The sequence below is a fragment of the Podarcis melisellensis genome (assembly GCF_964234715.1).
Source record: "Podarcis melisellensis genome assembly, chromosome: 18".
Lineage (NCBI taxonomy): Eukaryota > Metazoa > Chordata > Lepidosauria > Squamata > Lacertidae > Podarcis > Podarcis melisellensis.
In genome coordinates this window covers 9,739,949-9,760,923 of record NC_138536.1, presented here as the reverse complement: position 1 = coordinate 9,760,923, position 20,975 = coordinate 9,739,949, and the positions used below count along the sequence as shown (strand labels likewise).

General features: G+C 50.2%; 1 protein-coding gene across 7 annotated transcripts in view; it reads right to left on the bottom strand.

The window, feature by feature from the left end:
* Positions 1–19,673, bottom strand: part of KANK3 (KN motif and ankyrin repeat domains 3) — a 34,226-nt gene extending 14,553 nt beyond the window's left edge. The window contains exons 1-3 of one of the 7 annotated variants that reach the window (XM_081895435.1): positions 19,545–19,673; positions 4,756–4,839; positions 809–2,617 (exon numbers count right to left, since the gene is read on the bottom strand). In XM_081895435.1, coding sequence (XP_081751561.1) covers positions 809–2,617; positions 4,756–4,792 — 1,846 coding nt within the window. In that variant the 5' untranslated portion in view covers positions 4,793–4,839; positions 19,545–19,673. The other 6 variants (XM_081895439.1, XM_081895434.1, XM_081895433.1 and 3 more) reach the window with 6 other exon arrangements.
* Positions 19,674–20,975: the final 1,302 nt, after the last annotated feature.

Here is a 20,975-nt window from a genome sequence, read left to right as displayed (position 1 = left end):
GGACCAGTGGGAAAACCTTGAGGATTCTTCCACAGTTATGGCTCAAGTCTTCCTGGTAAAAGGTCTGCCCACGAGGATATACTTAAGGCTACCTCATCATCATCATCATCATCATTTTCAATTTATATACTATCTTTCTATCTTACAATACTCAAGGCGGTATACAAGCTGAAGAACCAAAAAAATGTACCGTATTTTTCGCTCTATAAGACGCACCAGACCACAAGACGCACCCAGTTTTTGGAGGAGGAAAACAAGAAAAAAAATATTCTGAATCTCAGAAGCCAGAACAGCAAGAGGGATTGCTGTGCAGTGAAAGCAGCAATCCCTCTTGCTTTTCTGGCTTCTGGGATAGCTGCGCAGCCTGCATTCGCTCCATAAGACGCACACACATTTCCCCTTACATTTTAGGAGGGAAAAAGGGAGTCTTATAGAGCAAAAAATACAATAATTTCTAAACAACAAACACCCCTCTTCCTTCTAGCTGTTCTTCCCAGGCAGGAACAAAATGCACTAGAATTAACTGAACCGCCCTGAAGCACATTGAAGGGCATGAGCGGTGCGGAATGGATCCTTTACTAGAAAATACAGGGAAGCCTCCCCCGCCCTGCCCAAATCTCCAGATCTCCAGCTGCGGTCTCCCAGTGTGGAGGGAAGCACACTTTGCACATCCTCAGAGGTCCGAAATAAATAAATAAAACCCAGCCCAAGCTCCAGGTATGCCTGGATAAAAAAGCAGTGGAAATGGGAACATTCAGATTTCGGGCCGGTTCCAAATAGACTCGTGCTTTGACCAAAGGAGGCTCACCGGCGCCTGTGGGGTTTATTCCGGAATCCCGTTGCACAAACACATTCTCCTGGTCCCTCGTCTCGGACTGAGGGAACAAGTCCGGATCCACACCCATACTCTCTGTTTGCAGGGATGCTTCAGTAACTCCGCATTCCAGCAGCTTTCCGGGTTTTGCATCTTCTGGTACAGACACGTCTGTAGCCGTACAGCGGTCTGGCTCTCCTGGAGCGGATCTGCCGTCCTCCCTCAGGGCTTTGCTTTCCGCCTCCGGAACAACCTGGGCAGCTTTCCCCCCACGTTGCGCAGGGGCAAGATCTGGAGATTGCGGGCTACAGCCAACTCCGACACTGGTCATTTGCGGGCAGCAGTGGACGGCCTTGTCTGCCATTTCCATGTGGTTGCCCACAGCTTGACACCGCATGGCTGGAGCAGCTTCCATGCTGGCCTCCACTGTCAGCGGCCGGGCCATTGTCTCCTTGCTGGTCAAACGCTTTGGCAACCTCGAGCAAACTTCCACCCTCAGCTCCTCGAGCTCATCGCTGGCCTCCTGCAGGTGTCCCTCCAATATGGAGATGACCTCTCGTTGATGCTGGACCGTCTGCTGAAGCAACAGGATTTCCTTCTCGGCCTCCGACGAAACCCCGAGTAAGGACTCCATGACCCACACCTCTGCGTCCTTGGTCTCAGCTTTGCGGCCGGAGGCCACCTCTCGGCTCGGCTTCTGGAACCGGTAGTAGAAGACCACCTCGTTCATGTCCACCTCCTCTCCGACGCCAACAGACCGGCACGTGGGCTCTCCCGTTTTGGAAGGGAGAGCTGCTCCTCTGCTCGTCTTCCTGGCTCTTTCTGAACCGGACAGTTTCTCCGTCAGTCTCTTCAACTCGGTGATTTTACTTGTCCTCGCTTTCGAAGGCTCGCCGTCATTTTCGACCTCGGCACTGGCCCGAGAGCCTTCCTTGCCCTCGTCGGGAGCCCCTGAATTTGGAGACTTGGGAGGGAAGCTGAAGACACAAGTCTCGCCTCCGTCCATCTCCAGCTTCTCCCAGAGGCCGGCCAACAGCTGCTCCTTCTCCTTCTTCAACCGGCAAACCTCCTTTTCTAGAATGGGGATGGTCTTCACTTGCTCTTCCATCTCCTTCAGCTGCCTGAGGGCTGTGGCCATCTGCTCACGGACGTGTTGGAGGTGGGCAGGACCGACAGCTGCGGCTGGCGTGCTTCTTCCTGAATTGGAGGGGCTTAACTTGACAGAGCCGGCAAGGCTTTCCCCCGTCAGAGAGTGATCTTGAGGAGACACAATCCTGGGGGGGCTACCAGGCACCCCGATAGCTGCAGAGGGTCCCCCTGCCCACAGACCCAGCTGCTGTTCTTCCAACCGCTTGCTCGTCTCCTGCAAGGTTTCTTCCACACGTGTGTTCCTCATCAGCGATTTGGGAGGAGGAGGAGAAAGGAGATGGATGATGGGAGATGGGGACGCGGGGAGCGAGGCCTGTTTGCTCACGGGCTCCTTGATGTCGGAGGAACTACCCCACAGCCTGTGGCGTGGGGAAAAGGCTGGTTTCCGATCCGCGCTGGTGGTCGACGAAAGAGACTCCGTGGAGGTCCAGCCGCTGGTTTGGCCCTGGGAAGAGTTCGGGGCCTGCTTGGCCCCCTTAGACTTGCGCTGCGGCAGAAGCTTCCGGAAGCTTTGGCCTTTCTCGATATCGTCGACGTACTTGAGGAAGTCGAGATCCAGCAGAAAGCCGTAGGGGGTCTCCAGAGAGTAGGACGCCTTGTCTCCACCCTCCTCCTCCTCCTCTTGGTCACGGTACAAGAAAGGTCCCCCAAGATCTGAAAGCAAGATGGACACAAACATGTATCAAAAGAAGAGCCATCAAGACAGTATGAACTCTTCAGCGCAACCCAACCTTTCTGGGTCCGTGTGCCCATTTGGAATTTCCTAAACATATTGTGGGCGCCAGAACAAGATGGCTGCCACAGGGGGAGGGGCTTGGCCAGTTGCAAACTGATTTGTTGCTCATTCACTTTGAGTGTGTGTTGCGCAGTGCTTGACTAAGCCACTTCTGGCAAACCAGAGCAGCACATGGAAACGCCGTTTACCTTCACGCTGGAGTGGTACCTATTTATCTACTTGCACTTGACGTGCTTTCGAACTGCTAGGTGGGCAGGAGGAGGGACAGAGCAACAGGAGCTCACCCCTGGGATTCGAACCGCCGACCTTCTGATCGGCAAGTCCTAGGCTCAGTGGTTTAGACCGCAGCGCCACCCACATCCCTACAACCCCTGACTTAGGGGAACACTTAGGAGTCCCTCGATGGAGACTTGGGCTGTAAATGCCAACCCCAATTTTTTTCTATACCAATTTGGGGGGAAATGGTAGGTTCCTGTAGTTTCATGTACAGGCTTCCTTCCTCTTGCCAGGGGTGGAGTCTCACACATAAACACACACAAACACAAAGCGATAAAAGTCTTCCACCCCATTGTGTCCCAGAGAGGCTTCCTCCTTTTGGCTACAGAGACAGATATATAGAATCCTGGAATCACAGAATCGTCCTTTCCAAAGTGAGAATGTGGTGCTGGCAATGCCAAGGTTGCAGGTTCGATCAATGCAGCTGCATATTCCTGCATTTCAGTGGGTTGGGCTAGATCAGGGGTCGGCAACCTGCAGCCCATGGGCCACAAGCGGCCCACGGGGGTCATTTTAACCAGACATAGGCAAACCCCGGCCCTCCAGATGTTTGGGACTACAATTCCCATCATCCCTACAGGACCAGTGGTCAGGGATGATGGGTATTGTAGTCCCAAACATCTGGAGGGCCGGAGTTTGCCTATGCCTGGTTTAAACCGAGTCATTCACTCAGCGAGTCCCCGCTCGCTGCGCTAAACTGGTGCAGCGCGGAGTGGGGATTCGCTTCCGCGACGCCAGAAATCGTGTCTGCATGGAGCAATCTCCGTGGGAGTGAACCAGCCCAGGTGAGGTAAACCTTGCTGACCCCTGGGCTGGATGATCCTCAGGGTCCCTTTGAACTCTGTGATTTTATGAGATTGTGTGATGGCCTGGGATTCGGACTCGGATACTGAACCTGAGGGATCCCAGCCTGCACAGGAGTCCCCGCCTCCAGAACCAGCTGAGTCGGGGCTTGGGGCCTGAGCCTGAAGGGTCCTCGCCTGTGCTGGGTCCTCAGGTGCAGGCTCCAGCTGAGTCTGCTCTGGCTCCTGAGGTGATGGAGGACCCATTGCCTGCAGGTGCTCCACTCTCAGCCCCATCAGAGGAAGCTGAGGTTGCCTCTGGGTCCGGTAACCCTCCAGCCTCTCCTGAGCTGCAGAGGCTCAGAGCAGAGAGGCGGAGGGAACTAAGTTCCTGCAGGAGGAGTGCTCGCCTCCAGGCCAGGAGAGGCGAGTCACCTGAGGATCAGGGCCGCTAAAAGTCAGCCAGCCTCAGTCCCAAGTTGCGGGAGCAACTTCGTTGGTTGTCAGTTCCTGCCTGAACCCTGTTCTGCTATCCTGCCGGAGCTCCTGACCTCGCCTGACTACCTGCCCTGCATCCAGCTTCAACTGCCTCCATACTCCACCTTCGACCTCAGACTGGACTCAGACCTCGCCTCTCGGTTAGCCCACGGGACCAGCACAGATTGAGATTCTAAACATTCTTTGCGTGCAAAAGACCCCAGAGTCCATCATCTGGAAACCCAGGCAGGGCTAGGGAAAGGTCTGTTCCAAACCCCCACAGAGATGCCGTCACTCTAGAATCTAGATGATATACTGAGCTAAATGGATTGTTATGATTTGGCAGAAGGCAGATAGCACCCTATGGGACATGTCCCACTAAATTCTACTCAAGAGTAGACCCATTGTAGTTAAAGGCCACGACGAACTTAGAACCATTTGTTTCAGAGGATCTGCTCTGGGAATGCCTTGTATGGCATAAGATCCAAGCAGAGTAAAATAAAGTAAAAATTTCTCATTACCTGGGAGATTCTGATTCAGGTGTGCAGGCTGGGCCATTTTCCTCTGCTGGGTCCTCCCGAAGTTTCTGAGAAGGCAATGGGAACCTAGAAAAGGTGGGGAGGAGTAACATTAGGAGTTAAGACTCATATATTATTTTTCTGTGCACATCTGGGCAGCAGCCGCGTAAAGATGCACCACTAAACGCCGTGGGAGTTACTGGAGTACGCAAGCGTTGGGTTCCCCTGCATGGCCAGCAATGTCCTGCACCCTTACCTGCAAGTAAGCCCCATTGAATTGGTGGGGTTTACTTCTTAAGCTTGCCCCACCACAATATGTCTTAAAACTTGGTAGCCCCTGCTGACTTCTGAGATCCTAATAACTCTGCAACAAGGAGGACTAGGAACTTACTTTTTTTTTTTGACAGCTGAAATGTTCAAGAAACTGAATCCAGAGCCCAATAAAACATTCTCATGTGTCGTCGTCCCCGACCCACCCAACACACACACATTGTGCAGAATCACAGAGGATGCACCACCTAGTTTATAAACTCATCTCCCTTCCCACTTCCAGCTGCTTTCTCCAGCAGCAGTTCTGAATCCCTTGTTTTGCTCTCAACAAATACGGCAAAGTCACAGCGTCAGGACTTCCCCCATTGCAGCTGTCCCCGAGCGACAACAAGCCTCTGAGCACGTGCAGACTACCTGCACCCCGGGAGAGAAGCGACAAGAGATCCACCTGGGATTTAGAAGCACGCGTCTTCCAGGCCTCCAGGCTGATAAATTGAAAAATCCCTCCTTGTTAGGACTTGCCTGCCTGGGATCAGCACACATTCTTCTTTCCCTCTTCTGGCAGCATCTCTGCATTGGCTCGCGTCCTAGACGCCTGCCTTTCGGAGCCCAGCTTCATTCCTGCCCCAGGACCGTGCGGGTTTTCTCGACAGCAAACCCCTCCAGTAACACCCGCAAGTCCAGCTCTGCAGCTTTTGCCTTGGCTGAATTGCCAGCTCGTCCCAAACGGCTGCAGATGTTCAGTTTGTTGTTGCTTTTTTCCGCAAGCGTCCGAGACGCAAATCAGAGTCCAGCTATTTTAATGTGGCCAAAGGGTGGAGTGTTTTTAGTTTAGTGCAGAGAACTGTAGCAGGAAACCCCCCCCCCCAAATCATTCAGTTTGTACAAACTTCACTCACACTCACACACTACATACGCTGCACTTCTGTTATAAATTCATAGAAAATCAACCATACATCGGATTTGCACTGTTCCACTTTTATTTTACTCCATTAAGGAAGGACTACAAAATGGGGAAGGTTTGCTACAGGGCAGCCATAATCCTTGAGCATACCAGTACATACACAGGAGCCCTGCCCAGTTGCTATGCCAACCCTGATGGTCCTAGACAGAAGACCATCAAGATCACAAAGAACTTGCATATGGGAGTGGATTCAGCATGGACTGGAACAAAGGACAATAATCAGCTCTTCCCTCTGGGGGCAGGAAACTGCAAACTCCCCTCTGTCACCTGGAAAGTACTCATGGGGAGGGGAAAAGGGGGAACCAGCCAGGTGACAGGACACTCAGGTTACCACCACAACTCCACCCTCAACCCCTCCTTTCTGTGATGTATGCATGATGTTTCTGGGGGTGGGCTTGATCTACAGGATGGGAATTTCAAAAGTCTTTATAAGACCTTGCACACCATTTTTCTGGGTCCTTCCTCTCTCCTGCAGGTGAGGGGAGCACCCTGTTGCAACAGTTCAATAAAGGCCAAGCCTACAGGCTGCTGTTTTGCTCCAAGTTATCCTGGTTGGTATCTTTGTTTTTGTCCAAGGGAGCCCTCAGATTTTTCCGTTAACAGAACACAGACGGGAATTCATACGTGTGTCTGTCTTTAAAGTACGCCTTGCATGCTTGCATGAATCAGGACAGCGGACGTGTTTGGGACGCCAGCACAAACCGGGCATGGCATTCTCCAAAGCGGTCTCTGGGACCATTTCCTGCCCCTTTGGAGCGCTTTCAGACGCTGGCTGCTCCTTCTCGGCTGGGCAGCATCAATCAATCACACGTTCTAAAATTAGCTTCCCTTGCGGAGATGACAGGCCCTTCGAAAACAGCACTGCCTGCCTCTTCCCCCGAAATGCCAGGAATGAGGCCCTTTCAAAATCCCCAGACCAGGAGAAACAGCGAAAGGAAAATAATAAGAGGAACAGGACAGAGAACCATCTCTCAGCTGGAGAACTTCCTTGGGACAAATACCGTATTTTTTGCTCTATAAGACTCGCTTTTTCCCTCCTAAAAAGTAAGGGGGAATGTGTGTGTGCGTCTTATGGAGCGAATGCAGGCTGCACAGCTATCCCAGAAGCCAGAACAGTGAGAGGGATTGCTGCTTTCACTGCGCAGCGATCCCTCTTGCTGTTCTGGCTTCTGAGATTTATGATATTTTTTCCCTTGTTTTCCTCCTCCAAAAACTAGGTGCGTCTTGTGGTCTGGTGCGTCTTATAGAGCGAAAAATACGGTACCTTTCTGCCTAAGCTGATATTCTCCAAGCTTCCCGATTTCCCAGGGACAGTCCTGGAATTACAAGAGCCATCACAAATTCCGATTTGATCCCTGAATTTACCTTTTCCTCCGCGTCTCGGAGAACAATTAGAAGTTGGCGCTAGTCTGTGTAGGGGCAAAAAGGGAGCCCTCTTTATCCTGAAGATAAAATCCCTGACCAAATGAAGGGAACAGTGAAGCTGTCATACGAAGCCCTTCCTATAATTTTGAAGGGAAAAGTCACCCAGCCACTTTAAATTATTTCATTGCAGTGCTTCCGTTTCCTAGGAAATGCACGGAGTGTTTATTCCTTTATTGTAAATGGAGCCTTACAGTGTCTACTCAGAAGTAAGTCCCACTGGATTCAATGGAGCTGACTCCCAGGTAACTGGGTCAAGACTGGGCAGCCTCACACTGCAATCCTACGCATTTTTACTCAGAACTAAGTCCTACCGAGTTCAATAGGATTTGGGACGCGGGTGGCGCTGTGGGTTAAACCACAGAGCCCAGGACTTGCCGATCAGAAGGTCGGCAGTTCGAATCCCCGCGACAAAGTGAGCTCCCGCTGCTCGGTCCCTGCTCCTGCCAACCTAGCAGTTCGAAAGCACATCAAAGTGCAAGTAGATAAATAGGTACCACTCCAGCGGGAAGGTAAACAGCATTTCCGTGCGCTGCTCTGGTTCGCCAGAAGCGGCTTAGTCCTGCTGGCCACATGACCTGGAAGCTGTACGCCGACTCCCTCGGCCAATAAAGTGAGATGAGTGCTGCAACCCCAGAGTCGGCCACGACTGGACCTAATGGTCAGCAGTCCCTTTACCTTTACCTATGTCCCTGATCATTCTCAGAGTTTCCATAATAATAATATTACCGCCCCACCTTTTTTTCCATGACAGGGACTCAAGGCAGCCTGCAGTTACCGTTTTTATTTCATTCCATTTATCTGTGGAAGGTGTTGCCCATGGCGGAAAGGTTGCAATGTGCTCAAGGTGACCGATGTTGATGTGTTGATGTGCGTGGGAGAAGCTTTCTGATGTGGGAAAGGGTGTCCCTATTTTCATCGGAGAAATGTCGGAGGATGCGCAAGTTCCACTGAAGGCAAATGGGAATGGCAGCATCCAAGAGGAAAAGCCCCCTCCCCATTTATATGACAATAGCCACTGGCAGGTATTTTGACCCAGCCATTTTTATCTGTATACCTTATGCCCTGCTGACCTTATTTACACGGAAATGGAGCATTATCTGCTTTCTGGTACCCCTAGCCTCTGGGTTCGGCGACATTTTGAGGGCCGGATGCTTTAATTAATTAACCTGTCAATTAAATTCCTACACGGGCGGAACGGGAGGCAGTGACAGCCACCGGCCTAAAGGTAAAGGGACCCCTAACCATTAGGTCCAGTCGTGGCCGACTCTGGGGTTGCGGCGCTCATCTCGCTTTATTGGCTAAGGGAGCCGGCGTACAGCTTCCGGGTCATGTGGCCAGCAGGACTAAGCCGCTTCTGGCGAACCAGAGCAGCGCACAGAAACGCCGTTTACCTTCCCGCCAGAGTGGTACCTATTTATCTACTTGCACTTTGACATGCTTTCGAACTGCTAAGTTGGCAGGAGCAGGGACTGAGCAACAGGAGCTCACCCTGTCGCGGGGATTCGAAGTGCCGACCTTCCGATCGGCAAGCCCTAGGCTATGTGGTTTAACCCACAGCGCCACCTGCGTCCCTAAAGATGGCTTTAAAAGAGGATTAGACAGATTCATGGGGGCTATCAAGGGCCACCAACCACAACTATGATCTGCCTCCATGGTGGAACAAGACCGTTTTCTGGTGCTCCAGAGGGCAGGACCTAAACTGGTGGGTCCAAGTCACAAGACAGGAGTTTCCAACTCAACATTAGGAAGAGCTTTCTGATGTTAAGAGCTGTTCAACAGTGGAATGGTATTCCTCAGAAGGTGCTGGGCACTCCTTCCTTGGAAATTTTTAAGCAGAGGTTGGGTGGTCATCTGTCAGGGATTCTTTCACTGAGATTCCAGCATTGCAGGGGTTGGACTAGATCAGGGGTCAGCAACCTTTTTCAGCCATGGGCCGGTCCACCGTCCCTCAGACCTTGTGGGGGGCCGGACTATATTTTGAAAAACAAATATGAACGAATTCCTATGCCCCACAAATAACCCAGAGATGCATTTTAAATAAAAGCACACATTCTACTCATGTAAAAACACCAGGCAGGCCCCACAAATAACCCAGAGATGCATTTCGAATAAAAGGACACCTTCTACTCATGTAAAAAACACGCTGATTCCCGGACTGTCTGTGGGCCGGATTGAGAAGGCGATTGGGCCGGATCCGGCCCACGGGCCTTAGTTTGCCTACCCCTGGACTAGATGGAACCTCTTCCAACAATTCTATGATTCTAAACTCCTGCCCCCCAATTTTAGGCATTATTAGCCACTGTGGCCAACATCACTGGCATGCCCTGAATTGGGCAAAACGGCTCACTTGGCATTGAACCGGTTTCGGAATTCTTCCCATTGTAAAACAACAACAACGTTGAGTTGGGTCGCCAGTGCAGAATTCAAAATGGTTTTAGAAACACGGAGACCCTGGGAAACATTCAAAGTGGCAGAGCTCTCTGGGAACGACCGGAAGTCGCAGGGAGCAGATTCTGGGACTGGATCTGGGCCAGGAAGTGATCTCATTGTCTGTCGGCGCTGCAAGCCTTGAGCCCAGATGGAGCAGGACCTCTCCCCCTCCAAAAAACAGTGCGGGTGGGAAAATAACTGTCCCCGGTGCTGTGAGCCAAAAGAAATGGGTGGGGAGAAGCCAGCCAAAAGCCAATCCCACCTTATCAGGTCAAAAGCGGGTTACTTTCTAGATAACCCCTGGGCCAATGAAAACACAAGCCGGGTCCAGATCCCACGTCGCCCTGAGAGCCCCACACAAAGCAACAGATTTCACTGAGCATCACTGGATACAGATCACAGGCTTGGAAGTGGCTCGGGATATCATCCAAGGTGCTGCCCCAAACCCATAACGATATACCGTATTTTTCGCTCTATAAGACGCACCAGACCATAAGACCTAGTTTTTGGAGGAGGAAAACAAGAAAAAAAAATATTCTGAATCCCAGAAGCCAGGACAGCAAGAGGGATCGCTGTGCAGCGATCCCGCTTGCTGTCCTGGTTTATGGGATAGCCGCACACAGCCTTTCCTGGGCAGGGGGAGTCTTCATCCCCCTGCCCAGGAGGGGCTGCGCACGGCTAAGGCTCCCCCAAGAGCTGTGCTCCCTTTAAAGAGTGCGCAGAGCGTGTGTGCAGCTCTTGGGGGCTTTTCCCCGAGGAGGGAGAAGGGCCCAAGAGCCGCACACACACTCCTCGCGACTCTTTAAAGGAAATGCTGACCAGAGCCTCTCGCCTGCATTCGCTCCATAAGACGCACACACATTTCCCCTTACTTTTTAGGAGGGGGAAGTGTGTCTTATAGAGCGAAAAATACAGTAATGGGCTGTTTCCACCTTTAGTCGGAATCAGCTGATCGGCGGTGGGGGCACACTTTGCTCCAGCAAAAGAATTGGGAATTTGCCAAGTCAAATCAATACCAGACCCATACCTGGCATCACCTACGATGGCAGAGAGGCCTAGGAGGTGAGGGCGGGGGGAAGCAGCCCTTTGGGTTGAAACCCCGGGGTATATTGTGTCCATTGGTTGGGGACAGAGGCTGCAGACTGAAAGAGTTCTGTCCGGAATGGAAACTACCTTGGTTTGAAGATTTAAAGCCCTAAACGGCCTTGGTCCTGTTTACCTGAAGGAGCATCTCCACCCCCATCGTTCAGCCCGGACACTGAGGTCCAGCACTGAGGGCCTTCTGGCAGTTCCCTCATTGCGAGAAGTGAGGTTACAGGGAACCAGACAGAGGGCCTTCTCGGTGGTGGCGCCCACCATGTGGAACACCCTCCCTTCAGATGTGAAGGAAATAAGCAGCTATCCTATCTTTAAAAGACATCTGAAGGCAAACTTCAGGAAAGTTTTTAATATTTAACGCTGTATTGTTTTTAATACTTGATTGGGAGCCGCCCAGAGTGGCTGGGGAGACTCAGCCAGATGGGTGGGTATAAATAATAAATTATTATTATTATTATTATTATTATTATTATTATTATTATTATTATTATTATAACTCCATCTTACACAGTGTGATTTACTGCTGACTCAATTCATCCAGGGTCAATAATGGAAATCACGAAAACAAACGACTGGCCACCTATCAGGGATAATCTAGCTGTGCTTCCTGCATTGCAGGGGGCTGAATTAGATGGGGTGCCTTCCAACTCTGCGATCGTGTGATTCTATCCCCTATCTTTTCTTCACTAGGTCCTCAAATATTAAGCAAGTAATTACATATTTTCCTGCATGGCTTCTGATGGTTCCCTTCCATCAAAACGTTAGTTTCGGCCATAGCAAATAGCAGCACCAGCAATGTACGTTTCAGCAGAAGACAAACTGCAGCAGAAAAGAAACAGCGCAGAGTGCAGTCAACCCAGAACCACGTCTGGATGCATTAGAGCAGCAGTTGTTACCATTTTTTTAGTCTGAGAGCCACATTGCTACTGCTCCAGGGGCCACATTCTGGCAGTGTGTATGTGTGTGGGGGGGGGGGATGAAGATTGCCAGATTGGGTGGCCAGCTACAGGATCTTAAGCAGACAGATATATTCACCCATTGCCCTTTTGCAACCCAGTTCATGTTTCCAGCCCGAGTAGGCCATTTCCTATGGAAGCCTGTATCTCCAGGGACCAGCTCACGTCTAGCACCAATTCTGAAACTGTTTTGCTTGTCCGAACCAGAGTGGCATAGTGGTTAGAGTGACCGACTGCACACAATCCAAGCACATTTCAAAGTGTTGGTGCTGACCTTTAAAGCCTTAAATGGCCCTGTAGACCTGAAGGAGTGTCTCCACCCCCATCGTTCTGCCCGGACACTGAGGTCCAGCTCCGAGGGCCTTCTCGCGGTTCCCTCGCTGTGAGAAGAGAAGTTACAGGGAACCAGGCAGAGGGCCTTCTCGGTGGTGGCACCCGCCCTGTGGAACACCCTCCCATCAGATGTCAAGGAAATAAACAACTATCTGACTTTTAAAAGGCATCTGAAGGCAACCCTGTTTAGGGATGTTTTTAATGTTTGATGTTTTATCATGTTTTTAATATTCTGTTGGGAGCCGCCCAGAGTTGCTGAGGAAACGCAGCCAGATGGGTGGGGTATAAATAAGTTGTTGTTGTTGTTGTTGTTGTTACTGGGACAGACCAGTTGTGAGCTTCGGGGCCAGTCGCTGCCTCTCTGCCTAAAGCTACGTCGCAGGGTTTTAGTGGGAATTAAGCACAGAGGTGGAAAAATCATGTACAGTGGTACCTCGGGTTACATACGCTTCAGGGTACATACGCTTCAGGTTACAGACTCTGCTAACCCAGAAATAGTGCTTCAGGTTAAGAACTTTGCTTCAGGATGAGAACAGAAATCGGGCTCCGGCGGTGCGGCAGCAGCAGGAGGCCCCATTAGCTAAAGTGGTGCTTCAGGTGTAGAACAGTTTCAGGTTAAGTACGGACCTCCGGAACGAATTAAGTACTTAACCCGAGGTACCACTGTATTGGGCTGCTTGGAGAAAACTGATGGGGTCTAAAATGTCAGGAATAAAAACAAACGGGGGGGAAATAAGGAGCGCGGCTCCCGTGAAAACCCTCCAGCCAGGATGGGCTTCCCAGAAGAGGGAGGAGGAGTGGGGGACATGGAAAATAAACCCCATGAAAGGAAGTGGGACAGGGCTGGGAAGAATCCCAGCTTCCGTAAGAGAAGGGAAATTACAGAGGGCCTCCATCCGTTGTGGGAAGAAAACCATTGTCTTGCTCCGCACGACTGCCAAGATCAGCGGCCAGGCGACATCACAGGCTTCCTGGAGAGCAAATAGACAGCAGACTAACCGCTGGCAGGGCTAAGATTGTAATCCGTAGCAGCACACCCTTACTGAAAAGCACGGGTGCAAGCAGAAAGCTGCCACATATATTTGCTTACCCTCCATTTTGCAGGTCGCGTCTTCCCACCTTTAAGGGGCCAGTGCAGGTGTGTGGGGGGGTGGAGCCTTAGACCCCTCCAAGTCATGGGTAGGCAAACTAAGGCCCGGGGGCCGGATTCGGCCCAATCGCCTTCTAAACCTGGCCCACGGACGGTCCGGGAATCAGCGTGTTTTTACATGAGTAGAATGTGTCCTACAATGCATCTCTGGGTTATTTGTAGAGCCTGCCTGGTGTTCTTACATGAGTAGAATGTGTGCTTTTATTTAAAATGCATCTCTGGGATATTTGTGGGGCATAGGAATTGGTTCATTCCCCCCGCAAAAAAATATAGCCGGCCCCCCACAAGGTCTGGGGGACAGTGGACCGGCCCCCTGCTGAAAAAGTTTGCTGACCCCTGCTCCAGGTTCTTGCTGAACTACAACTCCCAACAGCCCTGGCAGAATGGCCGATGGCCAGGGAGGATTGAAGTTGAGAGTTTTGAAGTTGAGATGGGCCATGGATTCCTCATTTGAGATTCCTGCATTGCAGGGGTTGGACTTAGATGACTCTCAGAGATCCAACTCTGCAATTCTACAGTTCTCTGACATCAGAGTACACATGCCGTTGTTGCACACTTTCCGGGGTCTGCCGAAAACATTTTTGTTTGTTTAGGCAAATCTGCCCTGACACACAGAAGTTCCATGCCTTACAAACTTCTAGCTTATGGTTGGTTTTAGTTAGTTTTGAATTTTTTTTAAGACACCAGTTTTTAACTGTCTTTTATTGATAAGTTTAATGGGGTGTTGCTGTTGTTTTTGGTAAATGGCTTTAAATAAAATAAAGGTAAAGGGACTCCTGACCATTAGGTCCAGTCATGGCCGACTCTGGGGTTGCGGCGCTCATCTTGCTTTATTGGCAGAGGGAGCCGGCGTACAGCTTCCGGGTCATGTGGCCAGCAGGACTAAGCCGCATCTGGCAAACCAGAGCAGCACACGGAAACGCTGTTTACCTTCCCACCAGAGCAGTACCTATTTATCTACTTGCACTTCATGCTTTCGAACTGCTAGATTGGCAGGAGCAGGGACCGAGCAACGGGAGCTCACCCCGTCCTTGCGGGGATTCGAACCATGATCTTCTGATCGGCAAGTCCTAGGCTCTGTGGTTTAACCCACAGCTTTATTTGTACTGAAATTGTTATCTTACAACAATTTGGGAGCTTTTGCAAAGCAAAATTGCAAATTCAAATGTATCCCTATTGTGTTTTATGACTTCCTTGATATTGTATGTGGGCTGGAACTGGTCTGCGACCGAAATAATAAAATTCACCAATTGTACTCATCAGAAGCTGCAAAGGAAACTCACTCCAGAGACGGCCTTCACCTCACCTTTTCATAGAATCATAGACTTGTGGAGTTGAAAGGGACCCTAGTCCAACCCACTGCAATGCAGGAATCTTTTATCCAAGGTAGGGCTCAGACGTGGGTGGCACTGTGGATTAAACCACTGAGCCTAGGACTTGCTGATCAGAAGGTCGGCGGTTCGAATCCCCGCGACGTTGTGAGCTCCCGTTGTTTGATCCCAGCTCCTGCCAACCTAGCAGTTCGAAAGCACGCCAGCGCAAGTAGATAAATAGGTACCACTGCGGCAGGAAGGTAAATGGCGTTTCCATGCACTCTGGTTTCTGTCATGGTGTCCCGTTGTGCCAGAAGCAGTTTAATCCTGCTGGCCACATGACCCAGAAAGCTGTCTGCGGACAAACACCGGCTCCCTCGGCCTGAAAGCGAGAGGAGCGCCACAACCCCACAGTCGCTTTTGACTGGACTTAACTGTCCAGTCAACCTTTTTCACCTTTTTTATATGACATGTAAGGGACGCGGGTGGCGCTGTGGGTTAAACCACAGAGCCTAGGGCTTGCCAATCAGAAGGTTGGTGATTCGAATCCCCGCGACAGTGTGAGCTCCCATTGCTTGGTCCCTGCTCCTGCCAACCTAGCAGGTCAAAAACACGTCAAAGTGCAAGTAGATAAATAGGTACCACTCCGGCGGGCAGTTAAACGGCGTTTCCGTGCGCTGCTCTGGTTCGCCAGAAGCAGCTTAGTCATGCTGGCCACATGACCCGGAAGCTCCCTTGGCCAATAAAGCGAGATGAGCGCCACAACCCCAGAGTCGGCCACGACTGGACCTAATGGTCAGGGGTCCCTTTACCTTTACCTTTACTAGGGTTCCGACCCACAACCCCCCATCTCCTCTCAGTCTCCTCTTCTCCAGGCTAAACACACCCAGCTCCTTCAACCATTCCTCATCAGGCTTGGTTTCCAGACCTCTCAATCATCTTGTTCACCCCCCTTTGCACAACTTCCAACTTGTCAATATCCTTCTTAAATTGTGGCACCCAGAACTGGACACAGGACTCCCGGTGTGGTCTGACCACACCTTGAACTGTGCACTCGTTTTAGGTAACCTAGAATAGCCTTAGCCTTTTTTGCTGCTGCGTCACACAGCTATTCAGGAATGATAAAATGTTAAAATCTCCCTGCTGAGAGGAGGAGCTGTTTGAAAATGGAACAGACTCCACTGGAAGGTGGTGAGTTCTCCTTCGCTGGATGATTCTAAACAGAGGTTGAGAAGCTGTCTGTCGGGGATTTTTTGTAGATGTGAGTCCTGCATTGTAGGGGGTTAGACTGGATGACACTTGGGGTCCCTTCCAACGCTACCATCCCACGATTACTGTCATTTTTGAATATTAAACTGCTTTATCTCTGCACAATTGTCATCGGAAGGTCTGACGCCAATGCGTTCTAATGTGGGAAGCATCACAGAGAATGTGAGGAAGTTATATGTTGAAAGAAAATTTTATGAAAATGATCTACTGGTGGTACAAAACAAAACAAAATTATTTCCAGTAGCACCTTAAAGACCAACTAAGTTCGTTCTTGGTATGAGCTTTCGTGTGCATGCACACTTCTTCAGATACACTGAAACAGAAGTTTCCAGACCCTTCTATATAGTGAGAAGGTGGGGAGGGGTATTACTCAGAAGGGTGGTGGGAATGGGTGATTGGCAGATAGCTGTGATGAGCCTGTTGACGACTCTTAACGACTGCAATAGGTCTTACAGGAGAAAGCAAGGGGTGAGAAGGTGAAAAATGGCTTTGTCATGTATAATGAGATAAGAATCCAATGTCTTTGTTCAGACCAGGTCTCTCCATGGTTTTAAGTTTGGTGATAAGTTGCAATTCAGCAGCTTCTCTTTCCAGTCTATTTCTGAAATTCCTTTGTAGTAAAACAGCTACTTTGAGATCTTGTATAGAATGTCCTGGGAGATTGAAGTGTTCTCCTACTGGTTTCTCTGTCTTGTGATTCCTGATGTCCGATTTATGTCCGCTTATTTATTGGCGTAAGGTCTGGCCTGTTTGTCCAATATAGAGAGCTGAAGGACACTTCAAACCATGGAGAGTCCTGGCCTGAACAAAGACCTTGGATTCTTATCTCATTATACATGACATAGCCATTTTTCACCTTCTCACCCCTTGCTTTTTCCTGTAAGACCTATTGCAGTCGTTAAGAGTCGTCAACAGGCTCATCACAGCTATCTGCCCATCACCCATTCCCACCACCCTTCTGAGTAATACCCCTCCCCACCTTCTCACTATATAGAAGGGTCTGGAAACTTCTGTTTCAGTGTATCTGAAGAAGTGTGCATGCACACGAAAGCTCATACCAAGAACTAACTTAGTTGGTCTTTAAGGTGCTACTGGAAAGAATTTTTTTTGTTTTGACTATGGCAGACCAACACGGCTACCTATCTGTAACTGGTGGTACAGTTATACCTCGGCTTACAGACGCTTCAGGTTGCATTTTTTCGGGTTGTGGACTGCCGAAACCCAGAAGTACTGGAACGGGTTACTTCCGGGTTTCGGTGCTCACGCATGCGCAGAAGCGCTAAATCGCACTTTGCACATGCTCAGAAGCGTTGAATTGCAACCTGTGCGTGCACAGACGCAGGTTGCAAACACTGTGGGTTGTGAACGTGCATCCTGCACGGATCATGTTCGCAACCCGAGTGTCCACTGTATTTAACTCCTAGCAAATGAGCAAAAATGCATAAAACATGCTCAAATATATGCTGGAATGTAAGGAAAAAGAAGGCACCTTTTATCATATGTGGTGGAATTGTAAAATAGTAAAAGGATTTTGGGAAATGACATATAATGAGTTAGGGATGCAGGTGGCGCTGTGGGTTAAACCACAGAGCCCAGGGCTTGCCGATCAGAAGGTCAGCGGTTTGAATCCCTGCGACGGGGTGAACTCCTGTCACTCGGTCCCTGCTCCTGCCCACCTAGCAGTTCGAAAGCACGTCAAAGTGCAAGTAGATAAATAGGTACCGCTCTGGCGGGAAGGTAAACGGCGTTTCCGTGCGCTGCTCTGGTTCGCCAGAAGTGGCTTAGTCCTGCTGGCCACATGACCCGGAAGCTGTATGCCAGCTCCCTCAGCCAATAAAGCGAGATGAGCGCCGCAACCCCAGAGTTGGCCACGACCGGTCAGGGGTCCTTTATATAATGAGTTGGGGAAAAAATGTTTAAAACAACCTTTGTTATGAAACCTGAAGCCTTCCTTTTAGGAATTCTAGGTGCCGAAATCCCAAGTGAGCAAAAAAGACTATTTATGTATGCAACCATGGCTGTGCAGATGTTATTGGCCCAGAGATGGAAAGAAGATAAAGTTCCCACTAGAGAAGAATGGCGGATGAAGTCGATGGACTATGCTGAAATGGCTAAAACGACTGGAAGAATCAGAAATCAGGAAGGAAGACCAAAATTTTAACAAGGAATGGGGAAAATGTGTAACTTACCTTAAAGACCATTGTAAACAGTTAAAATCGTTAGTAGGGTTGGAATAGCACTTGTCGTTTAAGAGTGAATTCTGGACACAGTGGAGATGTAAAAGATTTGCACCATATAAATGATGCTGGAGGAAATGATTAGCAATAGGACCTGGATGGAAGTCCAGGAGATTGATTGGAATTTTTTATTTTATTTTTTAATGTTGGGTATATCTCTGTAAAAATTCAATTAACCCAAATAAATAAATTTCTTTTTTAAAAAGAGACAGTGTGAGAAATTGACACCCCTCCCAGCTCCCACCCAGAGATGACAATCTCAGCTTTTATCTTTGGGCAAGTTCTCCTGCTTCCTTGCAACACTTTCCCCTGAGCGCTAAAACTCTTGATTTATCAGCCTTGGGGTCCAAGGCAGACAGGAAGCCTGCTTCCTCTTCTAGTGAGCTGTCAGGAACCAGCGTGGAAAGCTGCCAAGGCAATTAAACCATCTGGTGCCAGAGAGAAAGAAGGAAAAAATGGAATAATTTAAAGCTCTCTCAAACACTCCCGTGTGACCCACAGCTTGACTCTTTTACCTGAGTTCACGGCTGGCTGAATATTAATAGAATCATGGAACTGTGGGGTTGGAAGGGACCCCCAATGGTCATCTAGTCTGACCCCCCTGAAATGTTGGGCCAACCATCAGGTGCTCTTCCGAGACTCCAGCCACTCAACGCAGCTGTCCAGGTTTGGTCCTGTTCCCAGAATAACTTGAGTCCAGAAACCTCTCTTCAACTCAGAAGTGAAAAGCTGGTTCGAGTGGTGATTCTAAAACTCCACTTGCAAAAATACCAGGGTAGCACCAGAGCCCCACATCAGAGTCCTACTAATTTAAGAAGGCAGTCCAGTCATAGACGCTCAGAACCAAGTCTCAGGAGGTGAGATTCCTGCATTGCGAGGAATCCAGCACTACAGATGAGCTTACTCCCAAAGTAAGTGTGGACAGAGTTTCATCTACCCAGCACTGTTCTATACCCAGAATCAAAACCCTCGGCGTTCAATGCGCTTACGGAGGCTCACAGCCAGATCCTATGTTCCAAGTTCCACCGACCTCATCCTTGCTCAGAGGAGACCCGCTGGAATTGACAGGCCGGGAAGCAAGCCGTGTCTGTCGTTGAACCCGCTGTGCGCACGGCAAACTCAGTGGCTTTACTCCCAAGTCAACCCACAGAGCGCAACAGCTTTAAAGCTGGGAAATCGCGCTTTGTCCAGCGGGAGCAAGATCCATTGGAGACAGTGGGATGGGCTTCCGAGTAGACCAGCCCTGGCTGACCCGGGGCCAGGATCCCAGGACCAGGTGAGTCCAGAAGACCCATCCGCGCCCCAGTTGCGCCAGTGCGCCTTTCCCCCTTCCGCGTTCCGCCTTACCTGCCGCCTCGGGCTCAGCGCATCGCAGCGTCGCGCAGCTGCTCCGGGAGCGACCCGGGACGAAAGACGCGCAGGAGGCAGCGGCTGGGCTGCGAGAACATCTGGCCAATTAACAATGGAGGGCGGAGACTTTTTGGAGGGGACTTTTTGGAGAAAGGTGGAGGCTTTCAGCCTAAGACACTGGCTCTCTTCACCCCTCCCTCTGGGCCACACTTTCAGAATAAAAATTGGCTCTCACCGCACCGAGTTTGTTTTTTTATGGATACATTGGAAAACAAACAGAAATAACTCCTTGCACTGCTTGATTTAAAACACGGGACACTCCTTCTTTATGTGATCATGGGGTAGCTTAGAACAATGCAGCTGCGTAAGAACAGGAATCATTCCCAAAATATAATTTTTCTTGCATATGTGCCTTAAGTATGTATGCAAACTCAATGAGAGGTGTCTACTCGCTTTTGCAGGGTAATCTCATTTAGAGAGTGAATCTGATTTGAGACAAGCAAACTCTCATCTCCTCCCCAAGACAAAGGAGCCTTTATCTTTTCCTATCTTGATAGTATGCTATGTTACACCATACTGAAATGTTTAAATCAGTGATGGCCAAACTTGGCCCTCCAGCTGTTTTGGGACTAGAACTCCCACCATCCCTAGCTAACAGGACCAGTGGTCAGGGATGATGGGAATGCAGGGCTGGATTTAGATGAAGATAGGCCCTAGGCCAGGGATGCAGATGGCTCTGTGGGTTAAACCACAGAGCCTAGGACTTGCTGATCAGAAGGTCGGTGGTTCGAATCCCCGCAATGACGGGGTGAGCTCCCGTTGCTCAGTCCCTGCTCCGGCCAACCTAGCAGTTCGAAAGCACGTCAAAGTGCAAGTAGATAAATAGGTACAGCTCCGGCGGTAAGGTAAACGGCGTTTCCGTGTGCTGCCCTGGTTCACCAGAAGTGGCTTAGTCATGCTGGCCACATGACCCGGAAGCTGTACGCCGCCTCCCACGGCCAATAAAGCGAGATGAGCGCCGCAACCCCAGAGTTGGTCATGTTTACCTTCCCGCCAGAGCGGTACCTATTTATCTACTTGCACTTTTTTTGGGTGCTTTCAAACCACTAGGTTGGCAGGAGCTGGGACTGTGCAACGGGAGCTCACCCCATTACGAGGATTCGAACCGCTGACCTCCTGATCGGCAAGCCCAAAAGGCTCAGTGGTTTAGACCGCAGCGCCACCCGTGTCCAAACTGTATAGGAAGGAAGCAGGAAATAGCTGATGGTTCCCACCCCAAAGGCTGCTTCAGGTCTGGGCGAATCATAAAAAGGTAAAGGGACCCCTGACCATTAGGTCCAGTCAGGGCCGTCTCTGGGGTTGTGGTGCTCATCTCGCTTTAATGGCCGAGAGAGCCAGCGTACATGTGGCCAGCATGACTAAGCCAAT